General features: G+C 37.5%; 1 protein-coding gene across 1 annotated transcript in view; it reads right to left on the bottom strand.

Annotated features, from left to right (window-relative positions):
• Window positions 1–7395: 7395 nt before the first annotated feature.
• The window catches only part of nell2b (neural EGFL like 2b), a 54249-nt gene continuing 38620 nt past the window's right edge, over window positions 7396–23024 (bottom strand). Inside the window, exons 14-18 of the mRNA XM_053650016.1 lie at window positions 20495–20635; window positions 17891–18084; window positions 16283–16459; window positions 10477–10704; window positions 7396–7887 (exon numbers count right to left, since the gene is read on the bottom strand). Of these exons, the coding sequence (XP_053505991.1) occupies window positions 7846–7887; window positions 10477–10704; window positions 16283–16459; window positions 17891–18084; window positions 20495–20635 (782 nt within the window). The 3' untranslated portion in view covers window positions 7396–7845. The remainder of the gene's footprint in view (window positions 7888–10476; window positions 10705–16282; window positions 16460–17890; window positions 18085–20494; window positions 20636–23024) is intronic.

Below are 23024 nucleotides of genomic sequence, written 5' to 3'. Positions count from 1 at the left end.
AAAATGCACCATCCTGCAACTGAAACACAGAATTAATTGCCATATAAGTGATAAAAAGGAAGTGCAGATTAGTTATATCAGTAATGTAACACCAGTTTGTGACTCCATACAAAAGTGAATTTTTTATTCTGGACATAAAATTCTTAATTAGTAAAATTGGTTCCATGATATCTGTCTCAAATGGTCTTGTCAGTGATTCCTGATTTCACAGCTAATTCGGGTCAAAAGGCATTGATTGGTATTATTTTATGTCGTACTTCCACATTCAAAACGTCTATTTTTATGAAAATAAAATAGAATCGTTCAATCAAATATGCTAACGTTTCCAAGATTATGACCCATGACCCTTGGCTAATCAAACCACAGTGTATCTTTATTATTATTATTATTATTATTATTATTATTATTATTATTATTATTATTATTATTACACACACACACACACACACACATATATAATATAATGTACAATTTTAGATGTTTGTGAATGTTTAGATTTTGTTTTATATTTCAGCTCCAAAATACTATAGGTCTTGAATGCATAAGTGTTTCTCCACATTATGCGAATACCACAAGTTGTCAGAGAACCAACACTAACATTAAGTTATCTACAAGCTTCATAAAACATGGTTTTCTTATATAGGGTATATTGTTAATTATACAATGTAGCTTGTGATACAAATTACAAAACGTGCTTCATAACTACCTATAGAAACATATTTCGTCAAGCATGATGGGGGGTGGGGGAGGGGTCTTTGTCTCTCTAAGAGGAACCATTAAGGAACCTATGTATAACCTTAAGAAAAACAATGCATTATAATACTGGGGAAGAAACAGAGTTATGGTTCACTAGTGACATGAGGTATGCATATATGAATTAATAAACAAGCAAGTATACTTCAAACATGACATTTATGATAGGGACCCATAGATTAGATGGCAGATTGACGCTTGAAAAATGAAGAACATTACATTATGCAAATTGCATTATGTTAATCAGTGGCTACTATGTTCCTTGTTGCAGTCAGCCGCAATTATCATGCTTGGTGAATTTCTTCAAAGCTGAAATGTCTTTTCTTATGCTCTAGTTCATCTGCACATAACGGTTAATGTCCAGTGAAGACATCCTCTCAAAACAATTATACTTTAATTTGAACCAAAGAATCAACGCATAATCTCTGAAAACTAAATCACATGTCTGAAAATCTGCATTTCACATTGTGATGACAGGAAAAAAGAGAAAAGGTTAAAAACAAGCAGTGAGGAGATGCTGACAGCCTCCATGAAAGACTCTCTAGAATAAATTATTATTCTGAGTTCAACATATCTATTCTATTACCAATACGATACCAATTCTATTCATGAATTCCTTATGCATGAGTATGAATAAATGTATGATGCACACAAAAAACTCTGAAGTTTATACTTTACACCCGACAAACCTTGGGAAATAAGTTTGAACTTCTACGGCCCTGTCCCAAATGGCAGACTTCATGTGGACTTGTGGTCTCGTGGCCTTCAGTTGCGCACGCTCGCAAAGTCTACGAGTCCGTATTGTGTCCCATTTGTGATCTTAGCACTTTGTGAGGGTTCTCGCGAGCGCCCCGTTTGTGCCCTCGATGCGCTCTTCATCGATGCCCACACTGCTGCATGCTCATCGCTGTCCCCTACCCAGTGCTAACAGTGCTTGCCACAGACCAATCAGAAAGCAGAGGAACTTTGTTGACATGGGAAGCGGAGGAGGAGTTTCAGTTGGAGGTTTTAGCCAACATGACAGAGACATTTTTTTTATATATATATAATTAACAATGATTTACAATGTAATTGAACTGTAACTGTAGCTTTAATTAATATTTCATTATATAGTTTGAAGATTAAAAACGTGAAATTATAGTCAATTAAAATGGATGGAACTTCAGGCTATGACCATTGTCAGTGGTTATCTGATAAAAACACTGCTGATGTCTCTGCATAGCAAGCCATCTGGCTAGTACCACAGTGAAAACAACAACAACCGGCAACATCTTCCTCTTTCCTGTCACAACGTTGCGTCCAAAAGCCATCTATTAATAGCCCCATCGTCCTTGTGGACTCGCAACTTAGCACCCCATAGGTCTGCGTTAGCTGACATCACCCAAGTGTGGACTCGGAGGAGGGCCACAAGGGTGGAGTGTGCCATTTGGGACAGGGACTATATATAGACAGAGTAGCTGAGCATTATGGTATTATGGCTGTTTTACATCTTCATTTTCTGACCCGAGAGAGAGAGAGAGAGAGAGAGAGAGGGAGAGAGAAAGAGAAATACTGACTGACTGACTGACTAATATGAGTTTGGACCTCACCAGTACATGCTATCCTTAAGCTAAACTGCACCCATTAAGACATTTATGTTTCTGTTTATTATTATGTTTATGCTTTCATGCAAAATGACTTCAAGTGAGGGGAAAGAAGTACTTAGACACTTGTTTTTGTTAGATATTATACTTCCAGTGCATATATCCACTTCATTTACTCACAGTGTCTTTTGACTTTGCACTTATAAATATGAACAAAAGCAAATGTATTCATAAGGATAATAATGATACACTATATGGCCAAAGGTCTGTGGACACCTGAACATCACACCCATATGTGCTTTTAAAACATCTGGGAAGGCTTTCCACTAGATTTTGGAGCATGGCTGTGGGGCATTGTGGTTATTCAGCCACAAGAGCATTAGCAAGATCAGGCATTGATGTTAGGTGAGGAGGCTTGGGGTGCAGCTGGTGTTCCAGTTCATCTCAAAGGTGTTCAGTGGGGTTAAAATCAGGGCTCTATGCAGGACACTCAAGTTTTTCCACTCCATCCTTGGCACACCATGTCTTCATGGAGCTCACATTGTGCACAGGGGTAGCGTAAAGCTGGAACAGCCTCTTTGGGCCTCTTAGTTCCAGTGAAGGGAAATTGTAATGCACAGACATCCTATAGAATTGTGTGCAGCTATACAACTTTGTGGCAGCAGTTTGGAGAAGAACCACATAAGGGTGTGGTCAGGTGTTTACAAACCTTTGGCCACATAGTGTAAGAACAAAATTTGTAGGTATTCAGACACCACAAATTACCAACATTAGTACTGTTGTTGGCAGTTACAGCTTTGAGACGTCTATGGTAAGAAGTAATAAGCTTTTTTCAGCACTGTGGTTAAATTTTTGCCCATTTCTCTAGCCAAAGCATCTTCAGTTCTCCAAGGTTACAAGGGTCTGACTGATGGACTCACATTTTCAAAATACTCCACAAAGTTTTTAATAGGATTCAAGTCAGGAGAGTGACTAGAGCCTACAAGCCTTCTTGAATTATTTTTGGCTGAATGTTTGGGGTCAATGTCTTGTTGAAACCTACAATAAAATCTTGGCTAATGAAATATAACATGTCCCAATTGTTCCATTCATGTTTCCTTCAATGATGTGTAATGCCAGAGTACTGTTTGCGAGAAGCAGCCCCATATCATGATGCTCCCGTCGCTGTACTTTACTCTGGGTATGATGTTCTTACTATTATACGCACAGGCTGTGCATATGATCTCAAGAACATCATTCTTTCTCCAAACATTTTTGCAAAGAATTCTGTTTTTGTTTTGTCCGACCAGAAGATTTTATTTCAAAAGTGTTCTGATTTGCACAAATTCTTTGAAATGTGCATCTCTGTGTTTCTTTAGCAGAGGAAGGTGTAGGCATAGAGATGAGTGCAGTGCAGTTCATTGCTTATCGTTCCTTGTGTAACTGTTGTTCCTGCTGCTTTCAGGTCATTCTGCAACTCTTTTTAAGTGACTGCTGGCTTCTCTTTTACCTTCTTTACTATTAATCCTGTGTGGTGCACCTGTCCGGGGTTGATAATTGTTGTTTCCATGAACTTTCCACTCGCATATTACCAAACCAAGTGTTGTGACAGTGCGTCTGTGAATTTCCAACAACAACAACAACAATAATAATAATAATAATAATAATAATTTGATATATCAATATAGTTATACTGTTGACTGGTTTGAATTCTTTGATTAATCATGCTTGAAATTTTGATTGCAAGCCGACTGCACTTGACACAACTGATAGCACCAAGCTTTCCATCCAAACTCAACCTTATCCTAACAAAATTTGGTCCGAACCCGAACATGACCACCAGTAAAACAGGACCCATATGTGTACTGTCGCAGCACCACATTACATGTTTAAGCAGGTTTGCACAAGGTTTGCAGTGGACAGAAATAATTATTAATGTGCCAAAAATAATCCTTTGTGCTTTATTTATTTATTTTTTTAAAATAAATTTGCAAAGATTTCAAACAAGCTTCTTTTATTATGGGGTATTGTTTGTAGAATTTTGAGGAAAATACTGAATTGAATCCATTCTGGAATAAGGCTTTAGCATAACAAAATGTGGACAAAGTGAGGCGCTGTGAATACTTTCCAGATGCGCTGTACATAGAGTAACTTGCCCCTTGTTAACTAATATGGCAAATTTAGTCCTGTAGCCTAAGTGATATGAAAAACTGTGATATAAAAAGACAGTTCAGCAAGCAATGCTGCTGCCAAATGAAATTAATAGTTTTACTGACTTGCAGACATTATTGTGATCACACACAGTCTGTTTACAATGTCTACCAGGGTGATAAGAATATGTAGTTGAATTAAAGTTCTCGCGAGCGCCCCGTTTGTGCCCTCGATGCGCTCTTCATCGATGCCCACACTGCTGCATGCTCATGCTCAACTCTGCACTCCACCATCTTCATTCCTTCTCCCTTACTTTCACCCAGGGATCATTTTTCAGTAAAAACCTGGCCATTTCCTGTTCTCAGACTAGACCTGCAGACAGATATTATGCCAAGAAGCTCTGCTGGCACTAAAGGATAGCGTCAGTGACATGTTTTTGGCAGGAACCCAACTCACTACTTTAGCAGGACTCCATACTGTGCTGAAAATGTCAAAATGATTAAAGGAAGTTTACTTAGCCAGAAAATGAAAAAAGAGAAGAAATCATGAGCAGGCAGCTACAGCGAACACTGACACCCAGTGAAAAATGTTACGTCAGACAAGTTTCCAGATAAAAACTGCTTAGACTTCTGTTCACAATAACCTTAAACCTGATTTGGAATTGAATACACTCGATGTTAAACCTGATATGGAATTGAATGCACTCAATGTTAAAAAACATTTTTAAAAATAAACAAGAAACCAGATTATGACGTAGATATGTACACACGCACATACTGTGTGTAACACATTTGTCAGCTTGGTGGTGTAAAGTGAGGTGCACGTGTTCAGTGGATTTTCTATGCCTGGCTTAGTATTTTCGTAGTATACTCAAATAAAAATAAACTAATGGGTAAATATGTGAGAGACAGAATCTACTGGATGATTTATACACTGTAGTGTATCCCATCTTTGATGGGTTCAATGTCCAACTTTAGCTTCTATACAGATCGGTACACATTATTCCATTATACTGCTTATGTTTAGAAGCACATGCGGAACATACAGTACAGAAGTCCAGAAAAACCATGCATTATTATTTTTTCCTTGTGATCTCAAGATAACAAAAGCTGTTTTCTTGAGATCACAACACATTTTTCTATGTTGAAATGCATTATTGGACATACATAGTATGCATCAGGCTGTACCTTAATGGAAAGTAGCTGGTGCCATGGTAGAGTTATGGCTTTACAGCTCTAAGGTTGTGGGCTCAAGCCTGGGCTTAGGTGACTGTGTAGTGTCTGACTATATTTTTCCCTTTGGGATTAATAAAGTGCATCCATCCATCCATCGATCTATCCATCTAACCATGGAGATGTCCCGGTCCATCAAACTGACTGGCAATGAAACTGAGCACCTGTTCAGGATCATTAAAGTGTGGTATAATTGCAGATTTCTACGTTGCCATCTCAAGTGAGGGACACTAATTTGGAAATAGTCTAGCACTGACTAACATAAGGCTAGTTGGATAGACAGATCGATAGATGTACTTTATTGATGAAGTTATAACAGCTAAATGGCATAATCATTGGCATATTCTATATGATATATATTACAAATATCCTGTAATGATCACATTTTTCATACATTTTTGTTTTTAAAGTCTTTTACATCAATAGTGTAATATATTACTGCAAGTTCGGGGTGAGATTGATTGTCACAGGAATATAACAAAAAATACATTATTTTTCATGAGTATGGTACATCATAACATCATATAAATCTACATCCAGATTTCTGTAAAGTCTGTTTTGAAAAGCCCTGTGGAAATAAAACTGAATTAAATTGAATTCAGTAACATTATTACAATAAGCATGTTGGTTGTCTACTGAAATGAACAAATAGTTAACATGAAGTTGTTGTAGCAAGTTGTAAAATATTTTAGTGAGTCATCAGTGAAAGATTTATAATTAATGTCTGAAGTTTTCTGTATTCAGAGTTACTTTAATATTTATGCTGGAAGTTATGCATATTCAGGGTCTGGTTATCCACCAATTTTCTTGGCACCAGAATATTAAAATCGTCTGCATGTAGTTTATGCCTCTTCGGTTGCCAGATTTTTTTTTTTCAGTAGATGTGCCAGAGAAGGAATTTTTAAATAGCATTTAGATCATGGCCTTTAAACACAAGCACTTGCCTTACATCCTCTCAAAACCTCAAGGTAAAAAATATGGGCCGAAGAAGCAGATCACTTTTTTCTTCTTTGTTGACACATGTAATATGATGTATCAAAAAAGCAAGAGACAATGATATAAGATATGAATGAGAAGATGGCAAGCGTTAAAATAAACATCTAGATTGTAGTCTATAGTTACATGTGAGGTACGAATGAGTGTGCATGTATGTGAGTATAACACATCTCGGGCCTTTGTAATTACAGTAATTAAATTCTATATGCTGTTCACTTGTTAACGAAACATTTAGTGTAGGAACTAAATCAAGTCAGCATTTCCTATAACGTTAACTAAATGAGTTTTGTGTGTATGGAATTAGTAAAAAACTGTCCATTAAGACCAACACTTGCATCTTTGAGGATACATTTAAATTGTTTGTATCTTGGGAAATAAAAATGTGCAGTACTTTTTACTGGCCCTAAAGCCAGTATAATATTAACAAGGTCAACATCTCTGGGAATTGAGTTAATAATGAGCTAAATGATGAGATGCCAAATTAATGATAATCAAGGTTATTCTTTCAATGGAAATCTTTATTTCACTATTACACAATACCAAGCCACTGAATTAATTAAACCTCAGTTCAAGAAAAAATACAACATAAAACAAAAATGTAGGCTTCAGGTTTAAGAAAAAGTAAAAACTCAAGCAAGATAACACACCAAAGTCTTTTATGTTCTCTTAGAAATGGATAGATCAGCAATACTGCAGAATGGCTAATGCTGGATTGAGTCATGCTCATGGAGTGATGAAAGTGGTTATTTTACAGTGGAATGCATGGACTTCTGGATTTCTGATCATTACGCTTAAAGCCTTTTTCTCCATGCATTAAGAATCTCAGGATAGTGTCTTGTAGTCAAAGTAATTCAATCTGAGTATCAAAAGCTGTTCACAATGTAGCTTGGTTCTGATACATGTGATCCATTGCCGTAATCAGTAGCAGAATCTTGCGAAATCTGTTATGTCTTTCTGATGCAGTACATGTAAAATAAATAAATAAATAAATAAATAAATAAATAAATAATCTGAAAGCGTACATAAAGGCAAGAGCAGAGAGACAGAAAGAGGGAGATACAGAGGAAGCAAGGAGCAGAGAGACAAAGAAATTAGAGGGGACAGAAAAAGAGAAAAGGGCAGTGAGATAGACAGTTGCCTTTTGAATGGCACTAGAGGCACAAAGGATCCACAGAGCAACAGACATGCCCATTCTGTAAAACAGAGAGAGTGAGAGAGAGAGAGAGAGAGAGAGAGAGAGAGAGAGAGCAAAGAAGTCAAACAGAAAATATCAGTATAGAAAACTTGACAAAGTTAAAACATTTTCATGCCCTCTAGCAAATTATGTTATATCTTTGCTTGCTATAGCAATGTGTAGGTGTGCGTAGGACTGTAAAAGCCAAGACAGTCTAAATAAGAAGATCAATATGCTTTTGACTCTGGAGACCTGAGACCACTGCACCATTAAATATGGTTTCATAACTGCACCTTTCAGAGTCTTGGGTCAACTTGCTGCTTCTAATCATAAAGCTTGGACTTGAAATAAATAGACTGTCATGAAGAACGCGTCTTCATTTAAAATCCTTTTTTTTTTTAATCATCTCTGCGACTAGACTTTGCTTTTTCACATTGAGAATCTCTCCATCTCTTGGTAGTTTTCAGGTGAGTAACACATACAGAATGTTCAAAAAAGGGTTCAAAAGCCCTGAGTAACTAAGGTCTCAAATAAAGAACGATAATTTGCGTGTGCAATCTGAAAAACTGTGCCTGCAAACATTTAAAGCTGGCAGAGAAGACAATGTTTAAAGAAGGTTTTTGCATTACTGGTTGGTCTTGATAGCCATGCCGACTCCTGGAAGAGTAAAAATGAAACCTGCCACGCATTTACGTAATTGCATATGAATCCATTGCTATTGTAGGTGCGAGCATGCAGCCAATCCCAAATATACATGTACAATTAACTTTAATACATAATGCATAAATAAATAACATGAAGTCATCATTTAGAAAAATCATATGACTATTTTGAGAGATATTGATTTAAAGTGCATTTGTTGTGCAAAATGAATGTATTCGTAGTCAGCACCCTGTGTGTGTATATATCATGATTCTTAACTGAAAAAAAAAACAACTTGGTTGTTATTTAACAGAATAGAGATGATCATGCTTAATGTGTACCGCAACTGTGCGGTGTTTGTTTCAGTATGAGATTTTACCCATTAAGAGACAAGAATAGTTAATGGTAGGTGTTAGATGCTCATGTGTTTTACCACTAGGATGAACTACATGACCAACAATATAAGGTAAATGGTGTAAACATGATATATTTATTTAAATATTGTATACATTTTATATGCAACCAGGTCCATAAATATTTGGACACTGACCAATTTATTATTATTTTAGTTGCTATTTTTGTTTTACAGGGTGAACTGTGTAGGAATTACAGCACTTTTTATATATCCTTTGCAGTCAATGACTGTCTGAAGTCTGGAACCCATAGACATAACTAGACGCTGGGTTTCTTCACAGGTGATGCTCTGCCAAGTCTTTGCTGCAGCTGTCTTCAGTTCCTGCTTGTTCTTAGGGCAAACTGCCTTTAGCAAGTGAAATGCAGCACAGTTGGATTCAGGTCAGGTGACTGCCTTGGCCATTGCAAAACATTGTACTTGTATATCACTGCCCATCTGCAGTGTGAAGCACTGTCCACTAAAAAGTTCTAAAGCATTTGGCTGAATCTGATTAGATATTATAGACCGGTGCACTTCAGAGATAATCCTGCTGCTTTTGTCAGCAGTCACATGATCAATAAATCTTTTCACTATCACTCTGATGGGTTTGTTTAGATTTTTCAGCTTAATGATGACTTGCTCTTTGGACTTCATATTGAGAGTTAACACCAACAGATTTCAAATGCAAATGCCACACTTGAAATCGTCTCTGGACCTTTTATCTGCTTACTTGTAAATAAAATGTGGTAAATGGAATACTTATATAGTGCTTTTATCCAAAGCACCTTACACCGTGTCTCATTCACCCATACACACCAATGGTAGCAGAGCTGCCATGCAAGGCGCCAACTTGCCATCGGGAGAAACTTGGGGTTCAGTGTCTTGCCCAAGGACACTTCGGCATGTGGAGTCATGTGGGCCAGGAATCGAACCGCCAACCCTATGATTAGTGGACAACCCGCTCTACCACCTGAGCCACAGCTGCCACATGAGGGTTATGAGGGAATAACACACACCTGGTGTTACGGAACAGCTGAACAGGCAATTTTCCAATTACTATTGGTCCCTTAAATAGGAGGGGTTCACATATAAAAAAAAAAAGTGCTATAATTATTACACCGTTCACCCAATTTGGATGTAAACACCCTGAAAAGCTCATATTCATTACATAATTTGAACTCCAGTATCTTGTGGTAGACAACTGTAATAGTAATAACTTTGTCAATGTCCAAATATTAATGTACCTGCCTATATATATATATATATATATATATATATATATATATATATATATATATATATATATATACATATATATATTTAGATATTTCAGTTCCATAGGACAATCTTGATTATACATCAAACATGAGTAAATTACTCTTGGCATCAATTACTCTTGGTATTGGGAAACTGGACTCTACAATATCAGCTCTAAGAAAGAATTCCAATCAACTCCTGTTAGTTCATACTGGTAACTGTATTTATTAGGATATATAAAGAATATGAAGAAAAAAAATGAAAATAGATGCAGTAGTGAATAATTGTAAAGCTGTATGTAATTGTGTGTCTTACCTTGCACTGGCAGATGGAGCACTCGGTGGCATGTTTATTCCAGGTAGAGCCGCTTAAGCGTGTGGCACCGTGTTCATCCACACATGTTTTGGTGACGTCATTGAACAATGTGTCTGCCTGACATGGGTCAGAAATGCAACGGGGGCAGCACTCGCCGTCAGGCACTGCCACAAATTCGCAGACGGTCAATGGAGCGCAGGGCATCGGCCAGCAGTCCACCTCGCCATGCTGCAACAGAAAGATATGTACAAATAGTTTAGCACCACACACACACCTGTTTAGGAATCAGAAATCATATACCATAATTAAAACATCGCCTGGTCTTTTTCCAATCTTGGTTTGGACTCTCTTCCTACTGTAGCCTCAGATTCCTGTTCTTAGCTGCCCGGAGTGGATCCCGATGTGGTCGTCTGCTGTTGTAGCTCATCTACCTTAAGGTTTGTCATGAGATGCTTTTCTGCTCACCTCAGATGTAAATCCCCCCCCGCCCCCCAAACGTGGCATCTAATATAAGTACACACACAAGCACATATTTCTCATGTCCAGGAAACGTGTGAATTCATTTGGCTGTTGAGTCTCCAGGGCTCCAAGTTACTAAACAGCACCACATACAATAGTATGTCTATTCGCGGTAGCACACTGCTTCTACAGTGGTTTGTTATAGAGCTCTTGGGACAAACTCCTCATTCAAATATCATTACAGGTTTACAAGGAGGAAAAAAAGCTCATTATTTTAGGTCCCTGAAGGAACTGTGCAATAGGATTCTTAAAGACAAAGACATTAAGTGTTTTATCCTGTTACTAGTTTCATGGAGATCAGTGTAAAAGACTGTCTATACAGTACTGTGCAAAGAAATGCTGTAGCGCAAAGATGCCCTCAAAAATAATAAAAATTAAATGTTTCTTCATTAAAACATATATTTAAAGAGCAGTAAACAGTAATAAATGAAACAAAGGCAATATTTGGTGTGACGACCCTTTGCTTTTTTTTTTTTTTTTTTTTTAAAAGTAGTCTCAGGTACAATTTGTGCAGTTTTATAAGGAAATGAGCTGTAAGTTTTATTGAACATCTTGCATAACCAGCTACGGTTCTTCTGGAGATTTTGACTGTTGCACTTGCTTCTTATTTTTGCAGTAAAATCCAGCAGCCTTCATTGTGTTTTGTTTTTTTTTTTGGTCTGAAACGTGTCTCTTACCACTTAATATGCTGGTTTCTTTAATGACACACAAACATTTTTCTGTAATGTTTAATTTTGTGCTAGAAAACTAATGTTTGAAAATCTAACATGTTTTTATATATGTTTTTTTTATTATTTTCAGTTTAACCTCTCATTTCTTAGTTATCCCTTTCCTATTAGACAGCGCACTAACTCCTGCAAAGTTTCTGGTTATAATGTGCATGATGTAATGTTTTTCTTTCTCTTCCTCATTTGTCTGCCACTTCTGGCGCAGCGTCTTTATTCTTTTATTCCATACACACACGCAAACATAGACCTTCTCATGACACTTTTCATCTTTCATTTCGCTTTGTCTTTCATCATCGGCATTCTTTCAAGTTCTTTATTTCATCTTTATTCTACTTCGGAGGGAGAGATATTAAACAATCTAATAAGCAACATGGCTGAGAGATTCTTTCAAATCAGATCTTTCTGTGACTTCAACTAGCACAGAGTGGCATGTTGTGACACATGAAAAATTAACAAACACGACAAAAGAACACAGAATGAGAAATTAATAATTGAAAAAAGAAGAAGAACATGATTCAAATATTTATGAATCGGTGAATTAAAGCAAGATCAAATTAGTATTTAAAATAGAGCTGCAACAATTAACCGATAAAATCGATAATAATCAATTATGAAAATCGTTGTCAACGAATCTCATTATGGATTAGTTGGTCTGCGCGCGGCACGGGGGAGATTTACTCATTACGTAACTTCTGTACTGAAAACATGCTTCGGAGAGTAAATACTAAAGTTGTGTCCCAAATGATGTCCTGTACACTTACACTGTGCACTCTGCACTACCGTGTAGTGTGTGTGGATTTTAGAAAGGTAATATCATCTCAAATGGAGCGGGTTTTTACTAACCGCAAGTATATGCCGCTTCCTACATGACGTCACACGCACGTAATGCGACGGCGCTAGCTTTGGCCTAATACCCAGAGTCACCGTATATGACATTCTTTTCTCTCAATGACCATCAAACGGAGGAGAAATCGTCAAGTGACTGAGGAAGAAAATGTGTGACCTCCAAGTCCTCTAAGGCAGTGAAGCATTTTATATTAAACACCGCAGAGAAGATTTATAAACTTTATAAAGTGGAGTTTGTGTATCACCAGCACGACAGTGACGCGGTCGCGAGTTGCTCAAAAGGTTTAGTTTAATTTAAGTTTATTGACATTATATGCTGTTTCATTGTAACTTATGTTCTTTATTATAACTGTAGTGATCTACTAGTAACGAGGCCACGTTGCTCCTCACGCACGGTGTAGACGCACTGATACAGAGAGGGAGCGCGAGTAAGATCTGTAATGTCTAATTAAATCTAAATATTTATGCATTTTTTTTATGGCACTGAATTAAACTACAGTCCTAAATTAATAATATATATTCTGATGTGTGTCTGTGTGTATTGAGTTCTTTTCAGTCTTATATAATTAGACAAACAGTTGTGTAAAGTTTATTTATTTATACAAATATTTATATATTTGTAACACTCAGTTTGTGGATTTAATTTGAAATAAACGGGGGAGAAAAAAAGGTACTGAAAGCTTGCCCCGCCCCCATCTGATTAATCGAGAAAATAATCGGCCAACTAATCGATTATGAAAATAATCGTTACTTGCGGCCCTAACTTAAAACCAGAAAGCATTACCAGGATTTGCACAGATGATATCTGAGGCTAAAATACTGTGAGCTGACAGAGCAGAGAGTGAGCTGAAAAGAAAGATGGTGTTGTAATGCCTTGGCAACCTCGAAACCATTAAGTACGTTGGGATATGATAAAACCAAAAGCAAGAAAAGCAAAGAAAGCAAGAGAGTAACCTGTATCTGTGCCCAGATCGATATAACACTTGAGATTTACTGTCTATGATCAAGCTGAACTTTATGATTCAATCTCGCATGGAGAGGCAGAGGCTTTGTGAATAAAAAGAAAAAGACAAATCCCCAGGGGAGGCCGAGGCTGAGCTGGAGCAGTGGCATTATCTGGAAGATCTGAGCCTGTGATTTGATGCACAAACTCCCTACACCTACGTTTATTTCTGCCAGACAGCCCTCATTTTAAAGAGCTTGTACAGGTATTGCTTTATCCTCACTTGCTGTTCCATGTTAAACGTAGCAGAGTGATTCTTAAGGAACTGTGTATTAAATGACAACACATGGCTGTGAGATAAAGGCTGGCAATAAAGCTTGTCTTGACTTGAAATATAGTGTTTCACACAAATAAAGTAGCCGATACGTAGTATAGTGACGACAACTCAAGTATATATTAAAAAAAAAAAAAAAAAAAAAAACATTATTCATCAATCCACTCCAAGAATGCTCATTGTTTCCAGTTTGGAGGTGAATGTAACTTGGGGGAAGAGAATGAGAGAGAGACAGAGAGAGAAAGAGAGAATGCAGTGAAGGGGAGGGGCAGAACAACAGCAACATAACTAATGAGAGAAGAAAGAGATGGAGCTAGTCAGCATTCTCCTTTCCTATTAATGCTTTAATGTTAATTACTCTATTGCTTGATTGCTATAGCCATTAATATAATTTAGCAAACTGACAAATAAAACATTCTACATATTCCCCACTGTCGTTCCCCTGACCCTCACGAAAGTATACTCCAGTGAAACACTGAAATATGTTAACCTTGCCCATCCAATGGCAATTAATAAATCTAGGCTACTAAATCTAGAATTACTAGTGCTTTCACAATTTGTTTTACAATCACTATTCAGGTGATGTTATAGTCTACCACATCCATTCACTATAACATTACGGAGTTGCTACCAGTAAAGGTAGGAAGTATTTATTTTATTCAAGACTACCCTAAATATATCATAAATGCCAAAAATAATGAGTACCTTAAATAATTATTAAATCAGATACTTATTCACAGACCTATACAATGTTATAGATTAGCGTAATTACGAGCTAAAGTCCAGCAGCAGATTAAAATCCCGAAGATGCCACAGTCATCCATGGCAAAGAGTCAAGAGAGAATAATTGGCCGTGCTTTCTGGGTGGGAAGGGATAACATTACTCTCAACACTACTCTCACGATCTGTGAGCTCATGTATGCAGAAGAGAGTAGATAGTGTTTCCTCTGAGTGTGTTATGCTGCCATGTGACGCAGCAGATCTAAAACACACAGAGGTTGGCTTCAGCTGTCTTGGAGGAAGCACATGTTTGCCCCAACTTCCCTTGGTCGGTGTTGGGGGATAGAGAGAGGTAGCTGGTAGGTGGGAATTGGTAATACCAAATGGCAAATCCCAATGGCAATATGACAAATGCCAATACTCAGTTCTGCTCATTTTTGGGGGCTTAATTTTATATATAGTCTTAATATATCCATTCATATATGACAGACTAATGTTATGCAAATATTATACAATATCTTTGTATTTGCTGTTCCAAACACCTTAGCAGTTTCAGCATATTTTTAATATCATAACAGCATATCAAATGCAGCCTTGAGGCAGAAATATCTGGAACTGATACATTTCAAATAATTGGATTTAAACACTCCATAAACAACGGAACTTTATAATCTAATTTTAGAGAAATTTTCAGAATGGACCTTCCCAATCTAATTTTATAGGGAAAAATACTCACAATGAAGGCTCGGTACTCTAATCTCTGTTCACGATCTGGCACAATATTGCCTAGTTGTAGTTTTGCACCTATTTTGTTACTCTTATTCTGATGTTTATCCTTCTGCACCTTGGATTTTTGTACCTGTATTTTTGCACATAATTACCGATGCCTCGCTGCGCCGTGCTAATTGTTAATATATGTTGACTGTTATACCTTTGTCTAGTACTTCAATGACAGTTGCTGCTGTACAGATTAATTAAAACCTGTTTTTTGTTCCATTTTATTCATTAAGCCTGCCTTTTATCATGCAAATGAACCATAAAACTCTTTATGTCCTTTTTGTAAGAAGATTCTCCAAAACGTGAAGCTGACGAACAATTTGTATAGAACCATTTCACAACGCTTCACCTTGATTTACTCGAAGGAAGTGATATGTGTATATTCTGCCTAACTTATGTATTTAGAAATATAATAACAGCAAATGTTTGTTTATCCTTGTTTATAATTTGCAAGTTTATGTGTGGTAATTTACATGCATCCGAAACCCTTGTCCGTGCATTTTAATGTTTTAATTAGTGTGTGAAATGAGCAGAGAAGCAGTGAGGCAGTGCAGTTAATGTACGAATGCTGACAGACGGAGACTAATGGAGACATATAAGAGACACACTGTGCTTAGAGAATGTGTGAGATGTTCTTATATGTTCTTAGCCTTATACAGAAAAACAAACAAACAAAAAAAAACCCTGCTAAACAGCCTTCAACATGATTCACACGTATTAAAACTTTAGTTCCTCAATCTCAAAGTCTACCTTATTGATAGAGCATGATGTGGCTTTGGTGTAGTATCTAAATTATGCATGATGACATCTAAAATGACCATGATGTGTCTTTGGTGTAGCAAATAAAACTAATAAAAATGTAGCAAATGCATTAGGATGTGTTATAGAATTAGCATGCTGTGGCTTTGGTAAAGGTTGTTAGCATTCTAATTGGCTCACTATGCATTGGCACTGCTGGCACTTCTCCACCCAAGTGTCACCGCTGTTGTAAGTCAGAAGACCACTGTAGAGCACACACTGAGAGCTGAGACGAGGGTCACACTCTGGACAGCAGGAGACGTCCACTGTCGGGTTCTCGCAGTCACACACCATCCGCCTACACATCACCAAGCCTGACTATGGAGAGAAATTAAACAAATACGTCCGTTACATAAATCCTATAACTGATACACTGATTAAACACTGATTCAAGTTCTCCATCACCATCATGGATTTCCATCTTATTGTTTTACTGTGAATTCAAAGAATGTTCATAAAACAGTGGTCTTCACATAATTAGTGGACATTACACAGTACTAAAATGGTATCAGACTTATCTGAAGTTATTTTTGCAAATCTCTGGAGGACCAATAAGACATTTGTGTGTGGTAGTTTTCATTTTCTAGTGTGATATGGAATGGTGAAAATTAATCCTGTTTGAAAAATGTTAAGATATTTTAAACATTATATTTCATAGTGTCAGTGCCACTGCACAAGGAGCAAATCCATCCATCCATCCATTTTCTGTACCACTTATCCTGCATAGGGTCACGGAGGAGCCTGGAGCCTATCCCAGGGGATTCGGGGCACAAGGCAAGGAACATCATGGACAGGGTGCCAAGCCATTGCAGGGCACAATCGCACACATACACATTCACACACCATGGACAATTTGGAAATGCCAATCAGCCTACAATGCATGTACTTTGTACTGTGGAGGAAACTGGAGTACGCGGAGAAAACCCCCCGAAGCACAGAGAGAACATCAAACTCTGTGCACACAGGGTGGAGGTGGGATTCAAACCTCACCCCGGAGGAGTGAGGCAAATGTACTAACCACTAAATCACAGTGTCCCCAAGAGTAAATCTATTTCTAAATTGACGTAAGACCTAATAATATGATCCGATTATGTTAGAAACATTTATGCAGTGCCAAATGACAATACACATTGTTAATCTAAGTTTAACTGATATCTTTAATGTCAATATAGAATGTTTCGAATCCTTCTTTTCTTCCTTCTTTGGTTCATTCATTTATTCATTTTCAGCAACTGATTTATCCTGGTCATGGTTGCAGTAGATCCTGAGCCTATCCCAAGAATGCTGGGCATGAGGTGAGAATACATCTTGGATGGAATACAAATTCATCAAAGGGCACATTGCAAAAAAACAAACCAATCTACCTACTGGCATGTTTTAGGTGTTGGGAGTAAACCGGAGAACCTGGAGGAAATCCAGACGGACATGGGGAGAACATGTGAAACTCTACACAGACATTAACGCGAGCTCAAGATCAAACCAGGGAAATTTAATCTGTGATGAAGCAACGCCACTAATTGCACCAACAAGATGCCAATTTTACAATATGTTATGATATTCCATATAGCATAAATAAACCCTGACAGGTTTATACATTTTGTACATGACTATGTGGCTGCAACTAGCTAAAATAAAAGTCAGTAGTCACTAATAGATCTATAACCTAATAAACATTTAAACAGACTAGAGAAAGAAAAGGTAAGACTAAGATCACTCCATCATGCTTACACTGTGTGTCCTTGTGCTTACCTGGCAGGAACAGACAGCGCACCTGTCCTCTTCCAGCACCCAAATCTGCCTGTTGTGCTTCACCTTTCCATCATGAAAACAATCGCCTGTGCAGTTTTTCCCATGAGGACATCTGCAGTCATAGCCTCCATCCATGTTAAAGCACACTGTGTCATTAGCACAGCTGTGCCTCCCTGCCTCACATTCATCAATATCTGCAAAACAGCCAACAAACAGGGGCTGCTGTTAGCTCAAATCTGTGTGTGATAAACAGCGGTTATAGAAGGGCCTAATTTTCCTAATGAATACTAAATTATATTTTAAACAATACACGAAAAGCAGTAGATATCATGTTCAGGGACTCTGACTTAAGAATAACAAGAGAAAAAAAAAATACAGGTCTTAAACCATTTTTATGTACAATATCTAACATTTGAAGATTTTTACTGTGATAAGGTTAATTAGTTGAAAAGGCAGACATTTGCATAATTATTCACGGCCCTTCCCCTTTCCCCCAGGCCAACACTTGGTGGAATCACCTACAGCTGTAATTACAGCTTAAAGTCTTCTGGGATATGTGTTAATTAGCGTTCTGTTTGCTGCATTCAAGCTGTCCGATTGAATGGAGACATTTGCTGAACAGCAAGACTTGCAACAGATTCTCAATCAGATTGAGGTCTGCACCTCAGCTGGGTCTTATTCAGGTTCAAGGTTTTGAACGACTCCAGTCCAGCTTCGGCAGACCTGTTGTCCTATTGGAAATGGAATTTTTAATCTTTGTTCAGACTGGAGCAGGTTTTCTTTTAGGATTGCCCTGTTTTAACTCCATCTGTCTTGCTGTCAACCCTGACCAGGTTCACAGTCCCTTTTGAAAAAGAAAAAAAAAACATCCCCACAACATGATGTTACCACCACCATGCTTCAATGCTTCAGTATTCTTAGTGAAGTGCAGCATTGGGTTTCTGCCAAATGTAGCACTGTGTGCCAAAGCCAAAATGATAAATTTTGGTCTCATCAGATCAGAGAAACTTTTTTCACATGTTTGAGGAATCTCCTAAATTGGGATTTCATATGACTTTTGTGCCCTGGCTCTGGTTGTTCTGTGAACATCTTCTCTTTAGACCTGTGGATCTCCGCAACTCTCCAGTTACAAAATCAAATGTAATAATTCATCAGTACATATTGTACATTGCAAATTAGCAAACAAAACATGACAGTAAAGCAGGAATGGTAGTAATTAAAGTCAAGGTTATGTACAGTGTTGTGAAAATGTATTTGCCCCCATCCTGATTTCTTCTGTTTCTGTGTATATCTCATACCTCTTATAGTTTTAGATCTTCAAACGAAATACAACATAAAACAAAGGCAACCTGAGTAAACACACAAATACAGTTTTTATTTATTTATTTATTGAAGCAAAAAAAGTTATCCAACATCTATCACCAATGTGAAAAACTAATATTGCCCCTTAAAATTAAAATCTTGTTGTGCCACCTTTAACAGCAATAACTGCAACCAAATGCTTCAGATAACTGGAGATCAGTCTTTTACTTGCGTCTAGGACTAGGATTTACTCATACGCTTTGGAACATTGTCTTGCTGCATAATCCCGTTGCGCTTGAGTTTCAACTTATGGACTGAAGACCAGACATTCTCCTTTAGGATTTTTCTGGTACTGAGCAGAATTCATGTTTGCATCAATTATGGGCAAGTTTCCCAGGCCCTGAAGCAGCAGTGCATCCCCATACCATCACACTTCCACCACCATGCTTGACCGTAGGTATGATGTTCTTTTTGTGGAATTTGGTGTTTGGTATATGCCAGATGTAAATGGACCCCTGTCTTCCAAACAGTTCCACTTTCAACTCATCAGTCCACAGAACATTCTCCCAAAAGGTTTGTGGATCATCAAGGCTTGTGTTGGTAAAATTCAGACGAGCCTTGATGTTCTTCTGGGTTAGCAATGGTTTTCACTTTGCCACACTTCCATGGATACCATTTTTGCCCAGTGTCTTTCTGATGGTGGAGTCATGAACAGTGACCTTTTATTTATGCAAGAGAGGCCTGTAAGTCCTTTGTTGTTGTGTTTGGCCCAGAGCCTTTTAAATAGCTTCGTAACCCTTCCCAGACTGATGTATTTCAATCACCTTCCTCCTCATCATTTCTGGACTTTCTTTTCATTTTAGCACAGTGTGTTACTGGGTAAGACCTTTTAACCAACTTCTAAATAGAAAAACTTTAAATTTAAGTCTTGATTTGATTGAACAGGGTTTGTAGTAATCAGGCCTGGTTGTGTCTAGTCCAGCTGAACCCCATTATGAATGCAGTTTCATAGATTTGGGGAATTTGTAACAGTTGGTATTGGATAACATTTTACTTCAATAAAAAAACATTATAATTTATAAACTGTATTTTGTGTTTACTCAGGCTGCCTTTATTTTATCTTAGATTTTGTTTTCATTTCTGAAACAATTTACTATGAGATATACACAAAAACAGAAGCAATGAGGTTAGGGGCAAATACTTTTTTCACAGCACTGTATAGTATACATCTGACCTTTAGAAGAAAGATGTCCAAGATAAAAACAACTAGAGAGATCAAGAAAATCGTTTGGATCATCCTACCTTCACAAGACTCCCCATTTGATAAAAACATTCCATTGTCATGGTAGCCATCACGACATTCACAGTGATACCAGCCTGGAAGGTTCACACACGTGGCTCGACTGTCGCACTCCACAAAACCGTTCAAACACTCGTCAATGTCTGTCGCACGGTCAAAGAACAAACAAAGGGACAAAAGTGAGACAAAATTTCTATAAATTTAATTTCTGTCCTTTAGATTTGAATATAGTCACTTCATTAATAGAATATAATGCCTACCATTTGAAAGGTTTTTTTTTTTTTTTGCTCAGATAGGAAATAAATTAATTAGCTACTGAAAGCCCAATTCTGCAAAATGCCAGTTCATCGCATTTGCCATTGCAAGTGTTAAGTCCAGTGTGCCAATCTGGCATTGAAAATAGTAGCCCAAATACACTGTCACTGCAGCAGAATCTGAGACTAAAGCTACTATCTCCACCCAGACTACCTGATTCACCTCCACACAAATGGAAAAAAAAAAAATCAAGGCCATCCTGCCTGCAGTCACCACCACTGAGCTCAGCGGAGTCTCCTACTAAACACACGTATTCAACTAGTTTTTCTTTTATCCTCTATGTCCTTGAATCTTGCATTATAAAGGACTATTATTAACGGCCTTGATGGAATGTATCAATTCAGATGCCAAACTATTCAGTTAAGAGGAATAGAGTGGTTACTGGACATACCTGGAGTTTACCATTGGGCATAATACTGCTTTTGAATTTGTCTTGGTTATCGCAGATAATATACCTCTGGGGCTTATTTAAAGTGTAAGGTGTGTGGTTTTTAATGAACAATGAGAGTTTGCAATCATGACTTGTCTCCAAATAGCAAACATGGCAAACAGAAAAGCTGTACTTCCAGTTAGCTGTTTTGCTAAGTGAAAAATTATTATTCTTTCGTTTGTTTTTTTGTGTGATTTGTACTGTCACTGGACAATAATTTCTTAGTTTATTTACTTCTAGTTTCTCCAAATACATTTTGAAAAATCAGTGCTTGAGAAAGAAATCAATGCAATGTAGGGGTGTTTCACTAAGTTTAATCACTTTTATCAACAGCTACATAAAGCTACAGTCTGGGCTAGAAAAAAAAATCAGTCCCAGCCTCTTGGTTTCACAGAAAATAAAAATGATCTACTTTCAGCATTCAGTTTAAGCATACATACATCCATCCATTTTCCATACCGCTTATCCTACACAGAGTTGCGGGGGAGCCTGGAGCCTATCCCAGGGAACTTGGGGCACAAGGCGGGGGACACCCTGGACAGGATGCCAACTCATCGTCAGGTACAATCACACACATTCACACACTACAGACAATTTGGAAATGCCAATAAGCTTACAACGAATGTCTTTGGACTGGGGGAGGAAACCAGAGTCCCCCGAGGAAACCCCACTCACACAGGGCAGAGGTGGGATTCAAACTCCCAACCCTGGAGGTGCGAGGCAAACGTGTACATAGTAAATACTCAACAGTGTCATAATTACATAACATAAGTGTTACCCATTTCTGCTTATAAGATTTTTCTTTATACCTAGAGCATTGAGTTCTTCAACTCTAAATTAGCCATGATGCTTGCCATGTCACATCATGACCATTATGTGATTGAAATACCAGAAGCTATAATACTCTAAGTTATTAAGCCTGTTCTCATTAGGTTCTAATTTAAGTTAGCCCCAGATGTGTCATAATAGCCTTATGTAAACAAAAATCGACATCTCTTGAGACAATTGGTCAATATTGGTTTATCTTAAGATGTCAGGTGTTGGTGTTTTCTGTTTCCCAACCTCATTCATCAGTATATGGTCTACTCTGATCAATATATTCATTTGCTTAGATTTTTTTTTTTAGAATACAGTTTACCACTGTATATACCACCGCACTTCCTCTGAATCCTGCTTTTGTATATCCAAACCTTCTACCATGATTGGTAATTTTCCACCCTGAAGTCTCAAATATGACAAGTGGGTACACCACAGTGTACTGTGGCTGGGTGGTGTTAGTCCTGAGTATCCTTAGCATATATTCTGTTTACACCTCTCTCACATTCGCTGTCACTGTGAAATTGTAGCTCACGGGCTATGACATCTGTATGCCCCTTTCTATTAGACATCCTCATTACTTTAATCGCTCCTCAAGATACGCATCTGAAATACACACTGCTCTTTGTCCAGTATAATTGAGCTATCTTGCTTGGTCTTGCACACTTATTATTCTAGGACATGTGCTTCAGACACACCAGTCTCCTGAGACTTCTAACTAAAGACAAAAGTTAAATCAGGAATTTTTAAGCAACCACATAAATCACAGTTCCCCCATTTACAGTAGGGGAAATATGGATTGAATGCATCAACATTTTTTTCAGTAAATATATTTCCAATGAGGCTATTCACATGAAATTTTCACCAGACATCAGTATTAACTCAAGAAATCCGCAGATATAAAGAATTCACAACATTAAAGTCCATAAATAAAGTTATGTGTAATAAAGTGGAATGACACAGAATAAACG

Source organism: Ictalurus furcatus, chromosome 19, assembly GCF_023375685.1.
Source record: "Ictalurus furcatus strain D&B chromosome 19, Billie_1.0, whole genome shotgun sequence".
NCBI lineage: Eukaryota > Metazoa > Chordata > Actinopteri > Siluriformes > Ictaluridae > Ictalurus > Ictalurus furcatus.
Note: the sequence above shows the minus strand (reverse complement) of the source record. Positions and strands in the feature narration are given on the sequence as shown.